The sequence below is a fragment of the Atractosteus spatula genome, chromosome 10 (assembly GCF_055471065.1).
Source record: "Atractosteus spatula isolate fAtrSpa1 chromosome 10, fAtrSpa1.hap1, whole genome shotgun sequence".
Lineage (NCBI taxonomy): Eukaryota > Metazoa > Chordata > Actinopteri > Semionotiformes > Lepisosteidae > Atractosteus > Atractosteus spatula.
In genome coordinates, this window is record NC_142715.1 from 3,260,901 (window position 1) to 3,286,236 (window position 25,336).

General features: G+C 41.9%; 1 protein-coding gene across 1 annotated transcript; it reads right to left on the reverse strand.

Annotated features, from left to right (window-relative positions):
• Positions 1-460: 460 nt before the first annotated feature.
• LOC148824510 (uncharacterized) lies at positions 461-25,055 on the reverse strand. The gene is made up of 3 exons (XM_088926443.1): positions 24,548-25,055; positions 15,386-15,478; positions 461-3,261 (listed from the first exon to the last, which is right to left on the reverse strand). Exons 1-3 carry the CDS (start codon positions 24,930-24,932, stop codon positions 1,352-1,354), a joined length of 2,388 nt encoding a protein of 795 aa, XP_088782569.1. The 5' UTR covers positions 24,933-25,055; the 3' UTR covers positions 461-1,351.
• Positions 25,056-25,336: the final 281 nt, after the last annotated feature.

Below are 25,336 nucleotides of genomic sequence, written 5' to 3' on the forward strand. Positions count from 1 at the left end.
GTAACATCCACGTTTTCTGACCTTATAGACTTTACTGCTCTATTAGTCTGATTAGCAAATCAATTATCAATGCCATTCCCTAGCTATTGATGAGTGTTTTTCATTTCATTAAGTATCTTTAGTAAACATTATCTTTTAAAAACTGGAAAAGAATAGTCATATAATTTTGTGGTATGTAATTGAAAAGTTAAAAAAAAATTCCTTTGTAAATGAATTACCCTTTGCACAAAAACTGCTTAAACCAGAGAATCATGTTCTGACATTAACTCATACAAATAGAGTTTCAAAAAATGAAAATATTTCAGAAAATAGACCAAGCAGTTAATCAAGTAAAATAATCATAACTCCTAAATTGTAAAAGATATTCCAAGAATATACCCAAGCAATCAGTATAAATAGAGGCACCCGAGTTCTTTGTTCTCTGACACAGGGTTGGTGAAAGCAAAATAAATAATCCAGATTAGGTTAGACAAATTTATATTTATATTGGCAATAACACACACACACAACAACTCAACATAAAACACTTCAGTTACTCTATTTACAAACAAGGCATCTCATAGGCCTACATTCTGACCAACATGAAAAACTTAGACAGCAACCAAGTATTTAAAAACCCTATAACACCGACAGAGGCCAACAAGAGACCTATATATAATGTGACCTAAAGTTAAATTTCCCTATAGATCCAGATGCTACAAAGTGAATGGGATTCTACCCCTGTTAAAAATGCAGCCACAAACCAAGAGACCATTTTTAACATAGGGATTCTTTATATAGGAAATATAAAAAATTCCCAAAAACAAAAAAATGGCTCTCCTAACGAGGTTCAGATACCTAACTAGAATCTGTTTCTTAACATTGATCTGACAAGGATCCATTTTCTCTAGTGTCACCCTTTTTTCCCTTCTGTATTCTTCTTTCTTTTTTATCCTGTTTTCTTGGACTGTTGATGACTCTTAATGATATATAAAGAACTTTAATTAACCAAAGTAAACCAGACAATTAATTTGATCAATGTCTCAGACACGTTACAGCTCAGCAAAAATCTCTTCCTACTTCCTGCTTTGAAGCTCCTAAGAATTGCAAATATTGACACAAGCCAGGTTTTGAACCAATGCAGATTCTTATGACTCAATAGAAACAGAAAACATACATGCTTTACCAGGAAAAATTAAGCTGCTACTTTTTTTTACTGTGAACTCTCCCTACATTGAAGTTGAATAGTTTATCTCCTGGACAGATATAATGGTATCTTTCACTCAGATATTACAGCAGAAAACTCCTGCTGTAATATCTGAGTGAAAGATACCATTATATCTGTCCAGGAGACTTGACTTTGTTGGAATTTTTAAGGTACCTGTGTCTTTATATCTCTTCCCACACTGACAACAACTGAAGGTCTTTCTCCAGTGTGAATGCGCTGGTGCTTTCTCAAGTTGCTCAAGTCCCCAAAACACTTCCCACACTGACTACAGATAAACGGTCTCTCTCCTGTGTGGATGCGTTGGTGTCTCTTTAAATCCTTTGTTGTACTAAATCTTTTCCCACACTGACTGCAGCTGAATGGTTTCTCTCCGGTGTGAATGTGCTGGTGTGTTTTTAAGGTGCTTAAGTGTTTAAAACTCTTCTCACACTGACTGCAACTGAACCTCTCTCCAGTATGTATGCGCTGGTGTGTTTTTAAATCACCTGACCGAGTAAAACTTTTCCCACACTGACCGCAGCTAAATGGTTTCTCTTTTGCATGAATGAGACTGTGGGTTTTTAAGGTACCTGCCAAACTAAAACTTTTCCCACACTGACTACAGCTGAATGGTTTCTCTCCTGTGTGATGGCGTTGGTGCCTTTTTAAGCTGCTTGAGTTAATAAAACCCTTCCCACACTGACTACAACTGAATGGTCGATCACCAGTGTGAATGCTCTGGTGCTTTTTCAAATTGCCCAAGTCACTAAAACTCTTCCCACAGTTACTACAGATGCATGGTCTTTCTCCTGTGTGAATGCGCTGATGTCTTTTTAAGTCCTTTGGAGTACTAAATCTCTTCCCACACTGACTGCAGCTGAATGGTTTCTCACCTGTATGAATGCGCTGGTGTATTTTTAAGTCACTTGGCCAACTAAAACTCTTCCCGCACTGACTGCAACTGTATCTCTCTCCGGTGTGTGTGCGCTGGTGTGTTTTTAAGTCACTTGATCGTGTAAAACTCTTCCCACACTGACTGCAGCTGAATGGTTTCTCTCCTGTGTGAACAAGATTGTGGGTTTTTAAGTGTCCTAACCGACTAAAACTTTTCCCACACTGACTACAGAGGTATGGTTTCTCTCCTGTGTGAAGGCGTTGGTGGCTTGTTAAGTTACATAAATGACTAAATGATTTCCCACACTGATTACAACTGAAAGGTCTTTCTCCTGTATGAACACGCTGATGCTGTTTCAGGTTGCCCAAGTCACTAAAACTCTTCCCACACTGACTACAGCTGAATGGTTTCTCTCCTGTATGAAGGCGCTGGTGGGTTTTTAAGGTGCTTAAATGTTTAAAACTCTTCCCACACTCACTACAGCTGAATGGTCTCTCTCCTGTGTGAAGACGCTGGTGACTTTTTAACTGGCTTGATGTACTAAAGCTCTTTTCACACTGAGTGCAGCCAAAAGGTTTCGGGGGGCATCGGTGGGGTTTTGAGGTGCTGGATTGACAAAAACGTTGCTGTTGTCTGTGTTGTAATGACAGTTTGTCCATACTATCTGAGCAAGGCGCTGGTCTGATCGGCTGGCTTTGCTGTGGCTTCTCGCTGTGCAAATGCTCCAAATGATCTTGCTTTGTGCCCTGAAACTGAGCTGTGTTCTCTTCATTATTCACTTCAGTGTCCTGCTCAGCAGTGTCAATCAGGTGGGGCTCCTTCTCTAGCTTTATAGGATTTATAACACCCAGTTCATTCAGTTCCTCCTCTTTGTAACAATGAACAGACATAGAATCCAGTTCAATACAACTTTCAGCAACATTCTTAGTATCAAGATTATTAAGCTTGTCTGTAAAGTTGCCAGGTAATATGACCCCATGTCTCTCACTTTCAGGTTCTGGCTTCATCATCTGTACAGAATCCACATCCTCGACACTCTGTCTGCTCTCTGTGTGCTTCTCACCGAGTTTGTTTTTCTCTTCTGCAGGAGTGAGCTCTGTTTCCTGCATCCGATTGGAGCCCAACTCCTTGTCGCTATGCTGCTGTTCAGGAGGAGTCCTTTCGACAGTGGCCTCTGAACCTGAAAACACAAGACACATGAAAAAAACCTTTAACATGTGATTTGAGTAGAGATCAAAAGCAAATATTCTGTACAAGAAAATCTATCTATACGGAGACAGATATAGCCAGATCTATTCCACCCTTCAATGATTCACAAGACTTTCAAAATGGTGGATGATGAGCAGGTTTTAAAAGTCAATCAAGCACAGAAATGGCATCCAAAGTCATCAAATGTATTTCCACTGCAATGTTCCATGTCAGCAGCATGGTGAATAAAAAATAAGACAATATAAGATTTAGAGATTGCAATATGAGGCAAGTACTATACTGCACTCTAGTGATTCTCTTATCCCTCTGTAAGTGTGAAGAAAACCAGGTCAGAACAGGAAGCTGTTTTAAATGGACGGGATCACCACAGTACATTTACTGCAATATCTTTTCTGTTCATGTGTAAATTAGCATAGCTTAGTATTCACAATTGGAGTAACAACAGCTTAAGTTCTTGTTATTCAAGATACATACAGACATTCAAGTTTTGCCTTGCAAATAACTTCAAAAACCACATGTAGAAAGTGCAATAACATGTAAACTAAGTAGTATGATGCCACCAGGGGCTGGATCCCTGGAGAATGGTGCCTTTCTCTGAAGTGCTGCACCTTTGATATGCCTTTATTTGGAAAGCTGACAGGAGCCTCTGCCTACAGAGTGTGAAGCAGAGTGAGGAAGAGCTGTGTGTTCCTCACTTACAGAGACGTGTCTGGGAGAGATGAGATGAGAGGACAGAGGGCAGGGGAAAATTCGTGGAGAGAGAGAGAGAGACAGAGTGCAAAAGGCAGATGTGTGGGGCTGGGAGGTACATCAGGTGTAGCTAAAGCACAAGCACATGAAAGGCAGATGTGAGGGAAGATGCTGACCGCTGCATCCTGAGAGGAGGCTGTACAGGCAGGGACTCCAGCTGAGACAGAAGGTACTGTCTGTGGGAGAAGTGCTGGGAGAGTGCCTGATGCACTACAAGGGAAGTAAATTCTGAGCAACCAGGACTGCGAACAGTTATCAGGAGTCTATGAAAGAAGCCAAACTCTGAATGAAAAGACTTTACTCATACAGTTTGAATTTAATCACCACTTACAACCCAGTACTGATTTGCACGTGTGAAGGCCAGTATGCAGCTACCCGTCTGGCTTAATAGAGACACAAAGACATGATTGCTTTTGAGAGTTCTTTGTGCTTCTCGCTAAATTCACTTGCAGAAAAAAATGTCCTTCATATTAAACTATGAACATATACAAAAGAACAGTATATTTCTAATTTACAGTGGTGTGAAAAAGTGTTTGCCCCCTTCCTGATTTCTTATTTTTTTGCATGTTTGTCACACTGAAATGTTTCAGATCATCAAACAAATTGAAATATTAGACAAACATAACACAAGTAAACACAAAATGCAGTTTTTAAATGAAGGTTTTTATTATTAAGGGAAAAAAAATCCAAACCTACATGGCCCTGTGTGAAAAAGTGATTGCCCCCCCTGTTAAAACATAAATCAACTGTGGTTTATCACATCTTTGGAAAGCTGAGTTCAATTTCTCTAGCCACACCCAGGCCTGATTACTGCCACACCGTTCTCAATCAAGAAATCACTTAAATAGGACCTGCCTGACAAAGTGAAGTAGACCAAAAGATCCTCAAAAGCTAGACATCATGCCGCAATCCAAACAAATTCAGGAACAAATGAGAAACAGAGTAATTGAGATTTATCAGTCTGGAAAAGGTTATAAAGCCATTTCTAAAGCTTTGGGACTCCAGCGAACCACAGTGAGAGCCATTATCAACAAATGGCGAAAACATGGAACAGTGGTGAACCTTCCCAGGAGTGGCCGGCCGACCAAAATTACCCCAAGAGCGCAGCGACGACTCATCCAAGAGGTCACAAAAAACCCCACAACAACATCCAAAGAACTGCAGGCTTCACTTGCCTCAGTTAAGGTCAGTGTTCATGACACCACCATAAGAAAGAGACTGGGCAAAAATGGCCTGCATGGCAGAGTTCCAAGACGAAAACCACTGCTGAGCAAAAAGAACATAAAGGCTCATCTCAGTTTTGCCAGAAAACATCTTGATGATCCCCAAGACTTTTGGGAAACTACTCTGTGGACTGACGAGACAAAAGTTGAACTTTTTGGAAGGTGTGTGTCCCATTACATCTGGTGTAGAAGTAACAGCATTTCAGAAAAGGAACATCATACCAACAGTAAAATATGGTGGTTGTAGAGTGATGGTCTGGGGCTGTTTTTGCTGCTTCAGGATTTGGAAGACTTGCTGTGGTAAATGGAACCATGAATTCTGCTGTCTGCCAAAAAATCCTGAAGGAGAATGTCCGGCCATCTGTTCGTGACCTCAAGCTGAAGCGCACTTGGGTTCTGCAGCAGGACAATGATCCAAAACACACCAGCAAGTCCACCTCTGAATGGCTTAAGAAAAACAAAATGAAGACTTTGGAGTGACCTAGTCAAAGTCCTGACCTGAATCCGATTGAGATGTTGTGGCATGACCTTAAAAAAGCGGTTAAGGCTCGAAAACCCTCCAATGTGGCTGAACTACAACAATTCTCCAAAGATGAGTGGGCCAAAATTCCTCCGCAGCGCTGTAAAAGACTCATTGCCAGTTATCGCAAACGCTTGATTGCAGTTGTTGCTGCTAAGGGTGGCCCAACCAGTTATTAGGTTTAGGGGGCAATCACTTTTTCACACAGGGCCATGAAGGTTTGAATTTTTTTTTTCCCTTAATAATAAAACCTTCATTTAAAAACTGCATTTTGTGTTTACTTGTGTTATCTTTGTCTAATATTTGTCTAATATTTCAATTTGTTTGATGATCTGAAACATTTCAGTGTGACAAACATGCAAAAAAATAAGAAATCAGGAAGGGGGCAAGCACTTTTTCACACCACTGTATAGTTTAATAATCAATGGTGGAAGGGGTGGAGAGAACGATCAACAAGCACCTCCGAAGTGGCAGGGAATCCCTCCAAGCGTCACATCAGTGAGGCTCTACATAAGATCAGGAAAGCTGCAACTCCCCCTATCTTCAATTGTGGAAGCATTCAAGGTGGAGATGTCCTTCAGAATCTACAGAGACGGCCTGGTCAGAGGGGCAGGAAGGAAGTGGACTGCTGCAGACTGCAAATGATCTTAAAGTATGCTGGGCAAACAATTTATTTTTAAATTTTAAAAAATAAATTGAAATAAGATACAATGATGTGTTCCTGCCTAACTTAAACACTGCATGACTTTAAAAGCTATAAAAATGGGTTTTGATAGCTAAAAAACACTTATTAGTGAAAAATGGGTGATTTTTCTTCCTCGTGTTCAGCTTAGAATCTTTGTGTACACTATTCTTTTACATTTTAAATAAACATTTAAAATACTTGAATTTCATAAACTATAAACACATCTCTTACAGAAAAAAACACATTCTTTTCTTTTCCTGTGGTGTCAAGCAGATCAGCAGGTCTTTTTTTCCCCCCTATCAGAGGGTGGGAAAATAGTGCACCGCCCACTGCCCTCTGTCAGAGAAGGAGGCGGCACCGAGAGAGGTGGAAGGCACTGAGCTCAGCCATACACAATGAAAAAGGCGGTGCGAATGGCACCGATTACGTCTGCATTTATAACTTAGTGTTTAAACAACGTAAATAATTTTCTTTGAATTTTAAGTCCCTTAATTATCATTAAGCACAGCTTTCCCACCACTTAGATTTATTTTTGATACCATTGTTAGACAAAGCAGTAACTTATTGTACTTCCTAATGACATTACATGTGGAAAGATTATAGATTTTAATCATCTTTAATTTTTTATACATTTTAGAAAAGTTAATCTATACAAACACCACAAAACTATTCTCAATTATATTTCTGAATGTTATGTCATACTTAGTTCAGTGTTTAAATAAGAATTTAAATAAGAAATAATAGTAAATAGTAAATAAGAAATAATCCAAATAAAGTTAGGTGTTAAACTATTAGTAATCATTTATAATTATTAGTAATTATAATAAAGAAAAATAGGGTTAAATATAATTCAAAATATTTTGCTAACAATTAATAATGTTAACTGTTTATAAAAATCAAATGTATTAACTAAGGAATAGGATGGCACAGTGGTTAGCATGCTTTTTGTATGTTTTTTCATTAATACAACAGTAGCACCAGATGTCTCAGTGGCTTTCTAAATTTAATTATGCATGCAAATCTTTGAACTAGAAAGATAACTAAGCTATCCATCCATTTCTAATGGTGGCGAAGTGGTTAGCGTTGCTATCTTGCAGTCCTGTGTATGTGGAGTTGGCATGTTCTCTCTGGGTTCCATGGGTTTTCTCCAGGTGATATGATTTCCCCTCACAGTCCAAAACATACTTGTAGGTTAATTGGCATATGGGAAAGCTGGTCTGTCTGTCTGTCTATCTGTCTGTCTGTCTGCCCTGTGATGGACTGGCGCCATGTCCAGGGTATATTCTGCTTTGTGTCCATTGCTTGCTGGGATAGGCTACAGTTCCATTAGAAAATGGATGGAACTAAAGGCACTGTGTAACTATACATAGTGATAGAAACCCACTATGAGATGCATCACTGAGGATAAATTTTATAGTGCCGGCTTAAGGAAACAGCCTTTCCACCTCTCTTGCACATCAGTATCCATAACTAGTTAGTTATTTAAACAAAATGCCTCTAAATATAAACATCTTAAGATGCTGACTCTGTGGATCAGCATCAGCTAAATTTTCCCATTCCTTCAATTTATGTGCATCCAGCACACAGTTCAATGTTAGCAATTGCACAAATTTCTAAAATACAATCCTCATTTCAGTATCTATGTAAACATTCAGCCTGTTAACTTCATCATCTTCCTCTGCAGTCTATAACATCTCCTGTCAATCTGTCAAAAGTATGTCTAACCCTATTAGGAAGTGCTCTTGTTAACAGTGTATTCCTCAACTTTCCCCAAATTAGCTTCTTCCTACCTACATCTCTAGTCTTCCATCTGCAGTAACTCATTCTTTACTTAAATCCGCAAAAACTGCTTGTGTAAATTTGTTTAAATAACAAATATCATATGTAAATACAGCTCTATGCATTGTGGAAACATCACACTGCTTTAGTTTCTTTTTAAGGGAACTAGAGAAACTAAGTAAGGCTTTTTTCTAGAATTAATAAATGCACACCCTGTTCACCGGGGTATTTAAATCCACAATGAACAATCTCCAATATGTTCAGAATTTGGCAGCCAGAATCCTGATCAGGTCACAAGCAAGCAATCACATTACGCCTGTCTTCAAGTCCTTGCACTGGCTTCCTATCAGGTTTTGAGCCAACTTCAAAATCCTCATCCTCATTCAGTACCTATCTGGCTTATCTGTCTACTCCCCCCACCTTGCAACCTTTGTTCATCTGACTCTGGTGTTCAGGATCATCTACATTCTGTGGGTGATGGGGCCTTCTTTAGCTGCACCCCAGAGCTCTGGATTTGTATCCCCAGTGATATCAGAGTCACCTACCCTGAGTTATTTAAATCTAACCTCAAAACCTCTTTTCAGAAGGCTGTTATTGGGTGTCTGTATCTGCTTCATTTTCTAATTTTGGTAGCACTTCTAACAGCTTGTCTTTCTTACATGTATTTACTTTGTAATCTGTGGTCCTTATAACTGTTTTTACACCTACTGTATTGCTTTGAGATGCTACTTTTAAAAGGTGCTATATTTTTTATTGCTATAGAGAAATGATCAGATTTTCGCTGGTTCTGAAAAAAAGATCTAAAGTATACTGGTTTTTCACTCTTCTAACACCCTGTTTGCTAATCTGATCAATCTAACTATTTCTGTTTTTTCTCTATCCTGCTAGATTTATAATTATTCTGAAAATCTCCTTCTTGAAATGATTTCACTGTTAACTTCTTGCAGGAACTCTGCAACAAAATATACACTTAGCTCAACCTGACAGCTGCTGAGTCCTAAGTTTATCCTGCTACCATCATTGAATAAAAAAATCTTGCGATTTCTATATTTATGTTTTTATTTAATGGTCCCATTAGTGACAAAAGCTAAATTACTTTCTTGAAAAAATGTTTTTTATGTGTTGCAAAAAACTGACTTGCTTTAACAAAATATATTTACAAATCCTTCCCCCTGGCAATCTACCTGAATGTCTAACTATTTGAGAAGCCTTCCGTGAAACCATGTTTGCTATTAATTCATATAAGGCTCTCTGACTGAATTGCTCTGTTTTTCATGTGTGCTAATTTTCTGACTCTATCCCATCAAACCTTCGTACTCTCCCTGCCAGAAATGCACCTGATCATTCAAGCCCCTCACTCTGCCAAATCTACTTCAGGTTCACATGTTCTTTTGTAACACACACCTTTCTGTGATTCTTTGTATATCTAAGCTTTTGCAAATGTTCCTGCATCCCTCTTGTGCACTATGACTGGTCATAGCTTTTTTCTGTTTGCTTATGTCCAAGTAACACCTGCTCCATTTCTAAAACTTTTTACTCATGTGCATTTTCGAGGTGGAGCGGTGGCTCTGTGGCTAAGGATCTGTGCCCATGGCTAGAAGGTTGCCGGTTCAAATCCCGCAGCCGGCAGAGGAATCCTACTCTGTTGGGCTCCTGAGCAAGGCCCTTAACCCCAACTGCTCCAGGGGCGCTGTACAATGGCAGACCCTGAGCTCTGACGAGAGACAGGGCTCTCTCCCTGTCTGTGTGTCTCATGGAGAGCAAGGTGGGGTATGTGAAAAGATAATTCCTAATGCAAAAAATTGTAAAGGGTTAATAAAGTGATGTTGTTGTTGTAAGTATTTTTACATTACTCTGTGAACTGTTTAAACTGTGATTACTCATCCAATTATTGCACTTGACACGACTTAATTCACCCTTTCCTGAACGTCTATGACAAGCAGAGATAGTGCTGTCTCTGGTGCGATCTTTTCCAGCTGAAATTTAACTGTTTAAACTAATAAGAAAATAGATTACTCATACATCTAATCACTTAACCTATATAAACACAAAGTAATTGTTCTCTGAAAATGCTCTTTTTCGTTTTGGAGACCTTGATCAAAACTGATCTGAGATGTCAAAAAGGATTTATTTTCTATGTGTATTTCTGTTCCAGAAAAATTGGGCATTTCCTACATTGCTTTATCAAGATTTTAACTTTAAATTAAGGCTCAGATTTCAACTATAAATCTTACACTAAATACTAGCAGTAAATACTAATGTTTTTCTTCCCTTTATCACAAAAATCTATTTGTATTGTAGCTGGGATTCACTTTTTATCGTAAGTGTCTCTCCCTACTGCAATTCGGACATGGAACAGTTAAAGATGGTGATAAGTCAGGCACCCGGAAGGAAGGGGGGGGGGGTTGTCTTCCTGCCTTCATAACTAAAAATCCTAATTAATTTTGGCTTAAGCACCATACAGTCCTGTAACTGACAGTTTGAGGTAGCCTATCGTATAAATCGCGCTTTGTTGCTGATAGGTTATGCTATCGAAACCTTTCGCATTGGTTAAAAGCAAGGATCACAAACACCGCCATGTTAACTGGGATGTGCAGTTTTTAATTCAGTTTGAATTTTAATTGTATTTGCTGTCTTCGTATTTGGCCAGGGCTTTAAAGAGAGGGTGCTGTCGTCTCCGCTTTAAAGATACCCCCCTCGTGGAAGAATTTTGACCTCGAACGGTTACCCAGCGTACTTAAAGCTTCGGGATATCATTGGGAACCCATGTATTGGCAGGCAAGGCCTGGGATCTACATACTTCCAGCAGTGGGGAAAAAGCCAGCTTAAAAGAGAGAAGAGTTATGGTACAGGAAGAAGCGAGCAATCGGGAGGAGAAGAGCTGAAGGTCCAGAGCAGTGGAGTTGGGAGTGCACAGAACATGAACAAAGTGGAATCTTCCTCAAAAGATTAGCTTGGACAGATTTGTGGAGGCTAGGGTTCTTCTGCATCTCGTCCGGTTGCGGCCACCCTCCTATCACCAACAAATCTGTACAAGTTGGGTATGAAGGAAGATCTACTCTGTGGAGAGAAGGGTGCCATGGCACATATCCTCTCTGGGTGCAGAGTAGCACTTTCCCAAGGGAGGTACAGATGACGCCATGACAAGGTCTTGACAACACTGGCAGACATCCTGGAGAAAGTGACAGAAGGCACAGCAAGCTCATAGAGGATTTACAAACACAGTTGCATTTGTCAGGGAGGGTGAGACAAAGTCAAGGAAAATCAAGGATTTCATCCTGCATAAAACTCCATCCTGGGAGATGAGGGTGCACCTTGGAGGAAACTGCAGTTTCTCAAGGTTGTACAAACATCCCTAAGGAGAGTGTGGTGATGCTGTCCCCAGAGGCAAGGAAGATTATCCTCCTTGAACTGACGGTGCCACAGGAGGAAGAATGTGAGGAGGCCTCTGAGAGAACAAGTGTCAAATACAAAGATGTGGTACAAGAATGCAAAGAGAAAGGGTGGCAGACGTGCTTGTTCCAGAGGGGTTGGGATGCAGAAGATTCCCTGTACAATCAGTGTGGAGAATGCCAACAGCTGTTGGGTTGACTGGGAGGGAAAGAAAGACAGCAGTCCAAAGGTTGGGAGAGACACCAGAGAGAGCCTCGTGCTGGCTCTGGAGCAGGAGAGAGGAGTCAGGAGGAGGCTGGGAGGAGATGAGCAGTGACCAGCAGGAGGGCGTTATGGATTAGGGTCGAAACGCCTAACGAAAGCTGGGTTCCATCTGGCGACATCAATTCCTGGTCAACAGCAGTAGTCAATACAACTATTGACTGCTAGTCTACTATTGACCATCAGTAGACGTATACAAGAAGTTCACATACAGAATGTTGAATATAGTTTTAATGAACATACTACTTATTATATGAAATCACCGTGTAAAAAAACATTTTAAAAATATATGATCAATATATGGCCAACACATGCCAGCTCCTGCACCGAACCCACAGCCCCGCCACGCGCCAGCTCCTGCGCCCAGCCCACAGCCCCGCCACGCGCCGGCTCCTGTGCCCAGCCCACAGCCCCGCCACGCGCCGGCTCCTGTGCCCAGCCCACAGCCCCGCCACGCGCCGGCTCCTGCGCCCAGCCCACAGCCCCGCCACGCGCCGGCTCCTGCGCCCAGCCCACAGCCCTGCCATGCGCCAGCTCCTGCGCCCAGCCCACAGCCCCGCCATGCATTGAATTCACCCGATGACCTAAATAGAATGATTCTACAGTGCAGTCAGACTGGCCCACAGCTGTGAAAGCCAAGACAGGGCTCTACTTATTCCAGTTTAGCTCAATGGTTACAATACTGGTTTGTATTCAGCACTTCCTTGCAGCATTGCAATTTCAGGTTTCAGTAACTGGAATTTCTGACTAACTCAACCTAGATATATCCTCTTCAATAACACAGCTTCTAATAATAAACCTTTAAATAATACATTCATAACCCTCTTTCTGTTGCAGAAAAACAGGTTAAAACTGACATGCTGACTAGACACTATAGTACATTAACACTGAGAGAGAGGGGTTAATACAAACACATTGATTGACTGGACACTCCAGTACATTAACACTACACTGAGAGACAGGTATGTTTATACACACCCACTGACTGGACAGTACATTATAACCACATTGAAAAAAGAGGCGCTAAGACAGAAAAAAAACAGACAAACTAGACACTCCAGTAGATTAACACTGCACTGAGAGACAGAGGGGTTAATACAGATACACTGACTGGACTCTCCAGTACATTAACACTGCAACGAGAGAGAGAGGGGTTCATACAGACACACTGACTGGACACTCCAGTACATAAATAGTCCCCTGAGCGTGTGGTTAACACACACCAAATGGTCACTACAGGTCAAAACACTACACAGAGTTTATACAGACATGCTGACTGGACACCACAGTATATTAAAACTGTAAAAAGATGCTTCAATGAGAGTGAGGTATTAATAATTGTGGTATAGAGTAGAGCTCATTTGCCCCATTTAACCTGTAAAGAGAAAACAGTCACATGCTGAAAAGAAAAGAAAGGAAACAACGTTTTGGCAGAGGAGCCTTACACCTGCAGAAGGCATGGAATTCAATTTCTGCTTTTCCATATTTTTCAGCATGGCAAAAACCTTTACTTGTTCCTTTGCAGCCTACGCATGTTGACACAGCTACCTACTTGAACTAAAATAGTCATGTTTGGCTTCAAGTCAACAGAAACAATCTCATTTTTGTACAGACGATTTCCTGGGTGCAGTCTACATCTCATTCTTAGAATCTCCTTAGTACAGCGTGGAAATTCTTCAGAGTCTCCACAATGAGATCTGCCATTACCAGGGCCAGGGAAATGTGATGCTCTGCGGTAACCTCAATGCACAAGCAGGCATACACCAGCACACAAGGAAACAATTCATATATTTGGACAATCCCCTCTGTATTGGTCACCTCAACCACGTACAGCCATCGAGCTGTCAACACCATCGAGCGCAAGCTGCTACAGCTCTGTCAAGGACTGGGCCTGTACATCGTCAACGGCAGGACCAGAGGGGACTCTCTAGGCAGGTTCACCTACAGCTCAGCTCTGGGCAGCAGTGTGGTGAACTAGCCTGTCACTGACTTGAACCCGTCCTGTATTAGAGCCTTCACTGTCAGGCCACTAACTCCCCTCTCTGAACAGTCAGATCACATTATACATCAAGAGATCATACCAGCACAATGACAAAGGGACACAGCCCAGTCAGCTGTATGAACCTGGCAATAAAAAGATTTAAATAACATAACTGAGAAACAATCTTTAAAATCAAAATTAAAAAAGAATTAATAAAAAACACACTCAAAAAACAAAAGCAAAGGAAGAATGGTTTGATACAGATCGCAGACAGAACAGTAAAGCATTGCAAGGAATATACAACCAAAAACACACCCTAAAGAAGAAAAGAAATGCACACATACAGTGGATATAAAAAGTCTACACACCCTTATTGAAATTGCAGGTTTTTGTGATGTAAAGCCAGAAATCAAGAAGCAAAAGGTGCTTCCACAAAGTATTAGTTGGGGGGGGGGGAGGATGTGCACACTTGTGCAACCAGGATGTTGGAGTTTTTTTTTTATTTCAATTATATGTCCTAATAATTATCTATTTATTTTTCTCTTGAATTTTGTTAGTTGCAAGGTCACATTAAAGATGGAAAAATGTCTGACATGATTTATCTTGATTTCTGGCTTTACATCACAAAAACCTGCAATTTCAACAAGGGTGTGCAGACTTTTTATATCTACTGTAAATAGACAGCTCTTGGAAAGCAGGAGCAGTACTGTCAGACCTGGGCACTGACAGTCAATCTGGAAAAGACCAAAGGTCTTGGTTTTCCAGAAGAAAGCCTGATCTCAAGGAAACAGGTACCACGTCACACTGAACAACAACACAGTGGAACACACAACCAACTACACATTCCTCAGACTGACAATCAGTTAATCTAGGAGTTTTGACCTGGCAGGGAAGGCACTGAAAGAGAAGGCATGCAGGGCTTTCTACACTATTAGAAGGAGACTCTACAAGATTGATCCCCCTAAATATGTGGCTGCACATATTTGAAAGTGTAATCCAATCCATGGCCCTATATAGCAGTGAAATGTGGGGTCCTCTCACAGAACCAGTTACACTAAATGGGAACAACATCCCATACAAACTGTACACACAGAGTTCAGTCAAAAGATCGTTCATGTGCAGAGAAAAACTCCTAACAATGCATGCAGGGCCGAATTAGGCCACACCCCATTACAAATCAGCATACAGAAGAGAACAATAAAATACCACCACAAGGCCCTGTTGAGCCAAGAGCTGAGCCCAGAGAAGAGTCTCCTCAGCCAGCTGGTCCTGACTGGACCTCACTGGTCCTCATTGACACCAACCAGCCTCAGGACAGCACAGTCAAAGCAACACAAATCAAAATCAACCAAATAATAGCACAAGCCAAACAACACTACCTCACACACTGAAACACACACACACAAACACAAAATAACGTGGAATGCTATAGGATGCTAAACAGATAAAAAGACACTAGTGGAGTCTATGACCAGGGGTAAGAAACAGCAAATAGAAACATACCTTGGTGAAGGACAGGCTCAGCGACCACAGCCTGGCCATAGAAACTGGGCAACACAGGCAGACCTGACTTCCCAGCGAGGACAGGCTGAGCCGCTACCACCAGTAGGGAGAAACAGAGACAGAGATGCACTTTAAACATTCAAACAAACATTCCTCCCTACAAAAACAAACTTAGTCCCAAAAAATCCCACACCTGCCAGAATCAGAACAGCTAACAAGACTGAGAGAAGGAGGAGGGAACTTACTTGAACTAGCAGCCCAATATGTAATCTCCTGTCACAGTCTGAGGAACAGTGAACCTATCTCTTTGATAATGTTGTATGTGTTGCATGTTGTAAATAAATGTCCTATGATGTGTTTGCATTTGTATTGCAAATGCCTGTAGATGTTGTACTGGTGTTTCAGCAACACTGTAACTTACCGGTCATGCCAATAAAGCTGTTGGAATTTGTTAATACAGACACTGACTGCACACTATAGTGCATTAACCAAGTAATGAGAGATGGTTAATAAAGACACACTGACTGGTCACAACAGTACATAAATAATTACTGAGAGAGAGGTTAACAGAGACACCCTTACATAACACTGCACTGAGAGAGAGGGGTTTAATATACAGATGCAGCCATTCAAAATGAGTGAGGTACACCACTGTACCATGCGGTGGGCGTGACGCATCCTAAAACGATATGACACAGTGTAACGCGTCATATGACGTCATTTCGGAAAGTATCCGGAATCACCTTGTAAAACCGCCAGGAGGAGCCAATAAAGCTTAACCTCTCATGTACAGCATTTGAGCTTTTAAATTTAAACTGTGTTTTACAGCATGTTAATCATCAGTCATTAAAAAGTTGGTATATTTTATGAAAGCAAGATTGCTCAGTTGGGCAAAAGTACACAACCTACCTTTATCATAAAATATTTTAGTTATGCAGAAATACTAATACTATTACTATTACTAATACTATTAGTAATATCTTCGGTAAAGGCATCAAAGCCTTTACCGAAGATATTACTAATAGTATTAATAATGAATGACCTTGGACAAGCTGTAAACTCAAAGTATTACGCTGGTCCACATTATTTGTAACCGTCATTTTAAATGAAAATACTTTATTTTTTCATCGACAAAAAGTAACACCACAGCAATTCGTTGATCTAACTAACAAGGATGGGACATTAGCTAGCCAATATGATAAAGGAATAAATTACTTTTTTTGTTTATTTCTTTAGCACATTTATTTGAACATTTCCATTGATTGTACAAGCACTGAAAAACTGTCCAATCCCTAGTTCGTCGGGCATTTTCTTTTAGTATAACAGACATAAAAACTCCCTTGCTTTTAACAGAGCGTTTCATAATTTCTAACAACGAAAATTATTTAAACTGCGACACTTATCATTCAACCAGAGCTCAAAATATCACGAGGATCCTCAAGAGCACAACAAAGACTGTATTTAAAGATACTTGTATCAGATACATGAGAATCCAAGCTTTTTTATCACGGCTTAAGCGACCAATTTACAGTACTGTATAAATGTGAGGTCGAGTGTTCAAATCCAGCAATCGCTATGAGTTTTCTTTTAACAGAAACACTTCTTTGAAAAACTAAAATAGCAAATATTATTGATACTACAGTATATTGACATTTTTTATATTTCAAAATAACACATGTTCGTACTGTACGTACAGTACACAGCGGTACCGCAGGTTGAACTGTAGGGCGCAAATCCACCTGAGCCCAAAAGCCCAACATATTCATGTGCATTCGCCTGGGGCTGTGTGGTTTTCATCACTCTCTGCGGGAGTGCTGGCTGTGACGAATTAAACCGGTTTCACAGGTATTTTCAAAGCAGAAGGGGGCGAGTCTTCCAGCGAAAGACACCTCCCCCCCCCTCCAAAACCCCTTTTTTTTTGCTTACAGTAGTAGTACTTAAGTACAGTAAGTACTTACTGTACAGTACTACCGTAAGTAAGTACTTCTCGCGTTAAGAAAGCTAGGTGTTAGCATAAACTATTTGTAATCAATAATTTGCAATTTAGCACTATAATAAATACTACATAATAGTACTAAATACTAATAATAAATTCTATTCTACTCTTAGAATGTATGGGGCAGGAAGAATGCCCGTGGTCTTTTCAGTGATAAACTTGTCAAGCTGTCAACAAAAACCAGCTGTCAAAAAAAAGTTCTTTTTAAAAAAAGTCAATTGTGTGTCCATAATATTGCTATTTTGATATTGCTAATTGCTATTGCTACTGAGTGTCTGTGTCTACAGTACATTGTTTATGAACAAACCGGTTTCACAGGTATTTTCAACCCCCAGCCACTGTTGTTTCATCGGTTGTTATCCTGTAAAGCGCTTTGAGGAGCCACCTTTAAAGGCGCTATATAAAAAAGTTTATTATTATTATTATTATTAATATTGATCATATTTTTCCTCCCAGAACTTGTAAATTGTTGTTGTTATTGTTGTTGTTGTTGTTATCCTGTAAAGTGCTTTGAGAAGTATACTGTCCAGCTTGTAAGGTGCATTCTCTTGTAAAATAATAAGTAGAGTTTTGGGGTTATTAGTGCTCCACTTACAGCAACCCAATATAAATACATTTTGTTTCCAAATCCACCACCACTTGTATGAATCATAGCCCTGCCAAACGATGCAAATTCCGCTGCAATGGTGGTGTTCAGGAATTATTCAGTATGGCATCTCCATGTTCAAGTAAACACTGCTCTCTGTGCAAATGCAAATGCATTTAAAAAAAGTTTTTTTTTTAAAAAGCCACCTTTAAAGGCGCTATATAAAATAAAGTTTATTATTATTGTAGCGGCAATGCTTGTTAATAAGACAGAATTAAGCGTTGGTATGCTGTCCTAAAGGAGGCTCCATCTCACCCTCCATCTCTGTGGTGCAGCCACAGAGAAAGTATTCATGCAGGCTGATTTAAGATGTTTTCTTTTGATAAGGAACAAGCTCCCAGACGGGGATGCACTTAGCTAAGCCTGGCTATCATGATCAATGGTCATCCATTGGCGCCTATCAGTCTAGGGAGTGCTGAATGGACATCTGGACTGCATTCCTAAGTGTCAAGAGTAAGTGACTTATATCTCATCTTGACCAACCAATCAGGGACTGGCAGGGCGTGGTAATACCACGTGGGTCTCCAGTGCCCGCCAAACTCTCAACCAATCAGAACACATCTGGGTCTTGGTCAAAAAGGGAGCGCAAGCTCAGATCGGGGCTCTCCTTGGCCATTTTCGCGCATCCTCAGAGACAATCACGTGACAACTGCTGTTGTCTGCAAAAGGACTTGGACTTTGTTCTAAGCGCGAGGCCGAGGATCCCGTACGTACTCAGAATTCTACCAACGTGAATGCTCCGCTTGATCAACGGCAGCCTACAGTTGGACCCTCGTCGACAACCTGAATAGCTTATTCAGAAGCAGCGCTGGACCGGGAACGAACCAGCTTCTTCCCAGGCAAAAGAGTGACTTGTGAGGACTCGCGGTCACACTCTGTGCATAGAGACTTTCTACTAGCCAGCCGGACTGCTGGTAGATCCCCTCAGAGCAACGACTGCCCTGCGCACCGCAGTCAGATTCCTCCGCCCGTCCTACTCCGAGCTGCTCCTTGACTGGTTGGCCGGTAGCCAGAGGACGCCGACACAACGACCATTGGACAACCGCTGCAACAGAGGCTGCAACAGAGCGTGTCAGCTGGTTTGGTGTTCGTGCCGGGAGATTCCAAATCCATACACAGTGGATAAGTAAACCCCATGTTCTACATTGCGTCTCGAGAATTTAATTGTACCTCAACACAAGTTGTTATCAATTTAATTCATGAGTAATGTATTTACTTCCGAGTTTAGAGTAACAGTGGGTAATAACACTGATTAGCGATTTGGTAACCGAACGATATGATATATATTGACATATATTCTCTGTTGTGTATCTCTTTGTGTTTGCATCTCTTCGAGATTATATACCTTGTATATTGATAACCCTCACAGTAAGGTCTGCCGCTCGTATCCAGTATATCTTTGGTGCACAATTTATATTAATAAATGTATCTCGTGTATTGAACCCGTGTGTGTGCGTTGTTAGTTGTTCTGACGATTGATTTTCTAAAAGCTACAACGAACAACCTCGTGATTACTGTTACAATTAATAATTGTCTCAGTAAACCCATCAAACCACTACATTATTATTATTAATAGTGATGATATTCTTCCTCCCAGGATTTGTAAAATTGTTGTTGTTATTGTTATAATCCCCTAAAGCACTTTGAGAAGCATACTGTCCAGCATATTGTATTTCATTGCACTTTGACAGATCGTCTTATAGTCACTGCTGCTGGCAGGTGGTGACGGAGAAGAAATAAAGAGCAGTTTTTAACTCCACAAGTCTGAGTCTCTGTGTTTGTCCTCAACGAACCCAAATTCATTACATTGGTGTCAGAAGCGGGAGGATGGACAGTGAACGGCCGATGATGTCGGATTCAGAGAACCGCCGGTTCCCCCAGCCCCAGGGACTCCGGAGGCCGTCGGAAAACGGATGCTGGGCGGCCTAAAGGGGGGAAGGGCGCCCTTGAGCGACGCTACCCAGCTCTGGAAAGCCAGAAGGAGCGCTTCACCCCGCCTGCTGTGGGAAGAGTTGGCCAAAGCCGGGGCTTATTCCTTCCCTGCCTCACCGAGGGCAAACCCTGCCAGGCCCTCGTCGACACCGGTTCGACAATCACCCTGCTGCGGCCTGGTGTCCTGCCGGGCACCAAGTCACCCGGACCCTCAGGGCGCTCACCGTGCACTTTGGGGCTGCGAGGGTGAAACACCTTGCCCCAGACTGCGAGGACTGTATCTTGGGTTGGACTGGTTGCAGCAGGTGGGTAGTTGCCTTGACTTGGGCATGAGAGACGGGGTGCTGTGCCGGGGGTGGCAGGTGCCCTCCAGCGGCGAGGTCAGGTGGCAGTTTGTGGTGTCTCGGTCACTCCGTGGGCAGTTCTCCAAGCAGGGCACGGCCAGCTGGAGGCCGCCAAGCAGTGACCTCGCCGCTGGAGGGCACCTGCCACCCCCGGCGCAGCACCCCATCCCTCACCTCCAAGGCCTCCCACAGTACACAGAGTGCCTTACAGACTTTGGGTAGGGGCAAGCTTATCTCACCGTTATCTCACCAGCTCTGGCACGCGCGGCTCCGACAGGCCCAGGCGACGCCCACTGCTGCCACCTGACCTTGCCGCTGGAGGGCACCCGCCACCCCCGGCGCAGCACCCCGTCTCTCACGCCCAAGTCAAGGCAACTACCCACCTCGCAGACTGGGGCAAGGTAAAAGGGATGTTTCACCCTCGCAGCCCCAAAGTGCATGGTGAGCACCCTGGGGATCCGGCTGCCTCGGTGCCCGGCAGGAAACCAGGTCGCAGCAGGGTGATGGTCGAACCGGTGTCGACGAGGGCCTGGTAGGGTCTGCCCTCGATGAGGCTGGGAAGAATTAAGCCCCGGCTGTGGCCAACCCTTCCCACAGCAGGCGGGGTGAAGCGCTCTTTCCTCAGTCGGCGCCAGGGCCCAGAGGAACGCCTGGAGTGCTATCTCCCGGTGGGCCTCCTCCGGGAGAGTAGGGTAACCCTGGCAGGCTAAGTAGGCCACGTCTGCGGTGACTGGACCCAGTGGCTCTCCCGCTAGGCAGCAGCGTTGCGCCAACCTTGCCCGCAGCAGTCCCGGCGCCTCCCCTCTCCTGCCAAAACACCTCCGGAGGGCCGACGCCAACGCCACGTAGTTGTACCGCTGGTCCCGAGGTAAATTCAGCAACGCCTGGTAGGACTTCCCCTCCAGGACGGCGGCGAGGTGGCCCGCCATCTCCACCTGAGACCAGCCGTTTGCCCAGGCCGCCATCTGGAACTGGGCCTCAAACATTTGCCATGGGATCTTCCTATTATAACGGCTCGGTCTCACCGGCGCAGGCTAGAGCAGGGGTGGCGGGCTGGACCCTGCTGGTCTGGCGTCTCCTTCCTGCCACACAGCCTGAGGTGACCCAGGAAAGGGCCCCCCTTCCGCTGAGTAGTTCACCATGGGGTAGCCCTGATAAGGGCTGTGGCTACTGGTGGTGCTGAGGGGTCGTCCCGGCCGCTGGCAGCTGCTGCTCGCCCCCAAAAAGCGCTTTAGGGGGTCACTCGGCTGCTGGGGGAACCGGTGCTTCTCTGAGTCCGACATCATCAGCCATTCACTGTCCATCCTCCCGCTTCTGACACCAATGTAATGAATTTGGGTTTGCTGAGGACGAACACAGAGACTCAAACTGTGCTTTATTTCTTCTCCGTCAACACCCGCCAGCAGCACTCCCGCGCCCAGACGAGAGAGAGACACAAGACAAGCCCGCGAAGAGTGCGGGCCCGAGAGAGAGAGAGAGAGAGAGAGAGAGAGAGAGAGAGAGAGAGAGAGAGAGAGAGACACCAAGGGGTGCGGAAGCAGGGAACTATTTACATGGAAAACGGGCGATCTCCCCAGACTGTACGCCCGTTTCACTGTTACCTGGATACCTCTTGGGGGATATCCTCAATATCCTCTTGGGGGGAATATCCTCTTGGGGGGATATTTTAACAACAAGTGATTATAAGACGATCTGTCAAAGTGTAATGAAATACAATATGCTGGACAGTATGCTTCTTAAACCGCTTTACAGGATAACAACAATAATTTTACAAGTCCTGGGAGGAAGAATATCATCAATATTAATAATAATAAACTTTATTTTATATAGCGCCTTTAAAGGTGGCTTTTTTGCATTTGCACATAGAGCAGTGTTTACTTGAACATGGAGATGCCATACTAAATATTTCCTGAACACAACCATTGCAGCGGAATTTGCATCTGCAAGGCCATTTGGCTGCAGCGAATGTGAATTCTGTCTGGCACTGCCAGATTGTGAAAAAATAAAAGTATTTTAATCAAGATGGGGGGTAAAGGAGTCGTCTCTATGACACTCTCCATTATAAAATTAACGTGAAACAAAACAAAAACTAAAAATAAGATACAATTTACAGACATTCACAACATAAGCATATCTTTAAAAATGTATATAGTTAAATGATTACTTTAAATATATACTTTAAGTTACTGAAACAGCCAGTTAATAAAATTGTTGCAATTTTGTTCTTGTTTGGAGGTGGGGATATTCTGACAACAACTGATTTAAAGACAATCTGTCAAAGTGCAATGAAATACAATATTACGCTGGGTAAACGTTCCGAGGTCAAATTCTTCCGCGACGGGGGTACCTTTAAAGCGGAGACAACGAAAATAAAGTTTATTATTAATTTGCTGGACAGAGAGGTGAACATTATTATGAAGAAGACAAAGATAACGATTTACGTTGCATTGCCGGATTGTGAATCAATACAAATATTTAATTAAACACGGGTTTGCGATTTAAATGGCAATGGGGGTGACGGGAACTCTTAATCTTAATAAAAATAAAATAAATAAAACAGGTTTCAATAGTTAATAACCACTTTTTATGCGCGAAACACGGGTGATTTTTCTTCCTTCTGATCAGTTTAGAAATCTGTGTACTCTGTAAGGTTTTTACTTCCTAATTAAACTTTTAAAATAAGCGTTTCGAATAGAAGCAGCATATGCTGTTGTCTTCCTGCTATGTGGAACAGATCAGCAAGTTTTTTTCTCCAATCAGAGGGGTGTCAGATGGTGTCAGCCAATCACCATTCTGAAGCCTTCCGTAATCTCTGGTATAGGGACACCCCAGAATTCTGTCGCATTTTCATTTTAGGAAATTATGAAACGCTTGGTTTTGAAAGCAAGGGAGATTGTCCGTTATAGTGGACATAAAAACAAGAGTTTGCTGCAGTGTAATTGGAAACCCAATTTAAACACAAATCGCAGGCATTATATCCTAGAAGACACAGAATAAAAGCATACAAGAAAATGCTGACAAACTAGGGATTGGACAGTTTCCAAGTGCTTGTACAATCGATGGAAATGTTCAAATAAATGTGCAAAAGAAATTAAAAAAACATTTATTCCTTTATCATATTGGCTAGCTAATGTCCTCTCTTTGCTAGTTACCTGTGGCTGTTTAATGTACACTATAGTACATTAACACTGCACTGAGAGAGAGGGGGTTTAATACAGATACACTGCACTGAGAGTGAGGGGTTAATACAGACACACTGACTGGACACTACAGTACACTTACTCTGCACTGGGAGAGAGAGCAGTTAATACTGACACGCTGACTGGACACTACAGTACATTAACACTGCACTGAGAGAGAAGAGCGTTAATAGAGACACATCGATTGGGCATCTATCTCCTCAACCTCAAACCAGATGCATGTTGTGTCACATATTCAATTTATACTCAATTTATTTTTTAGGACCTAAACAGAATAGTAAAGAGCAGCAGTAACTGCAAATAGCTAAAAAAAAAGCATCTTAAAGTACAGCAGAAGAACACAAGAAGAAAAGATTTGCTCAAGCAGTGTATACTTATTATTTAATTATTATTATTTATTACGTATTCTAAAAGTAGAATATTAGTTTTTATTCTTCGGAAACTGCAGTTTGAAAGCAACTCCATTCTGGAGGACTAGTATTTTAAAACTTCCTGATAAATAAGCGCATTTTCTAAGCACTGGTAGGATTTTACACATTTCTTTCGGTGTTTCGCAAGAGACAGCTCCATGCCGTTTCTCTATGCGCAATCATTTCGACAAGAGTTTGCACTCATTAAATTTAAAAGTTAATTTGTTAAGATAAACCAGAAGAAACGCTGAATATATACAGTTCTAATGCTACTATTTTCAATTTTTATATACTTTACATTACGGTGAGACGAAATACAGAGCTTTTTATAATCGGTTTCTTTTTAACCTTTGTTCTTTTGAAAAGTTTGTGTGTTCGCTTTTTTTGATGATACATAATTATATACAATTTAGACATCTAAATAAATATATCAAATACTTGAACTTGAACTTTATTGCCATATGTAACCGGTACTGGTACAATATAAGGCAAATATAAGGCAAATAAACGATTCACAAGTGTTTCACTACTGACATCGTTGATACAATACAATCTTACAGGCTAAAACGGCAAAGAACTTAAAAACAGTTTTTAAATACCCCAGACATTACTACATACAAGTCACCACACTGACCTGACAGCTCCAGTTTCGTGACCATTTCTTCTTTTATCTCTCCAGTGACTTCAGAGGGAGGCATGTATCCATTATCTGTCTGTCCCTGCTCTCCGCCTGCTCCCGACTCCTTCTCCCAGAACTGCAATCTGACCTTTAGGGTCTCGTTTTCTTTTTTCATTTGTGTTATTTCGGTGCCGAAACTGTCCTGGACACACTGTGTGATTTTAATCACCGCCCGTCTCACCAGAATCTGAGAGATGCTGCGGAGTTTGTTTTGAATCGAGTCCTCGGAATCAGACATTCTGTTCCGGAAAACTTCTGAAACTTCATACACGATCGATTTAAGCAAAACCTCCATAAAAGGTTGAAGATCGGTTTCCAGGTTAAACAACCAATCCTCCATTTTTTCAGTCCATCTGACAAAGAAGCAATAAATGAAGGTGCGGGTTTAAACATGCGAGTTTGAACACACAACCACAGAAGCAGGAAGTCTCGCGTGCACAAACAGGAACAAATCCCTCTTCCACTCAGAAGAGTTCCGGGTTAAGACGCACTTCCTTAGTCACTGTTGCTATGAAACACAAATATGGGACTTCAGTGTTATTCACCCATTTTTGTCATTCGATTTCGGCATTATTTTCAATGTTAATGCAGTATCTCCGCTGAGCTTGTCAATTCAATTAATCAATGTGTTCTGTGATAATAATACATTAGGAAATATGCAGACCCATGCATTCACTATCATGTGAAGTTAAAACGGTGTAGTGCCTTGAATGTCAGGACACTGTTCAATGATTACTGGCTGAT

Coding starts and splice junctions, on each gene's coding strand:
- LOC148824510 (XM_088926443.1), bottom strand. CDS start 24,932: ATGGAGGATTGGTTGTTTAACCTGGAAACCGATCTTCAACCTTTTATG. Junction 15,479..24,547: donor CACGAAACTGGAGCTGTCAG/GTCAGTGTGGTG, acceptor TACTGGTGGTAG/CGGCTCAGCCTGTCCTCGCT. Junction 3,262..15,385: donor TGAGCCTGTCCTTCACCAAG/GTATGTTTCTAT, acceptor TTGTGTTTTCAG/GTTCAGAGGCCACTGTCGAA.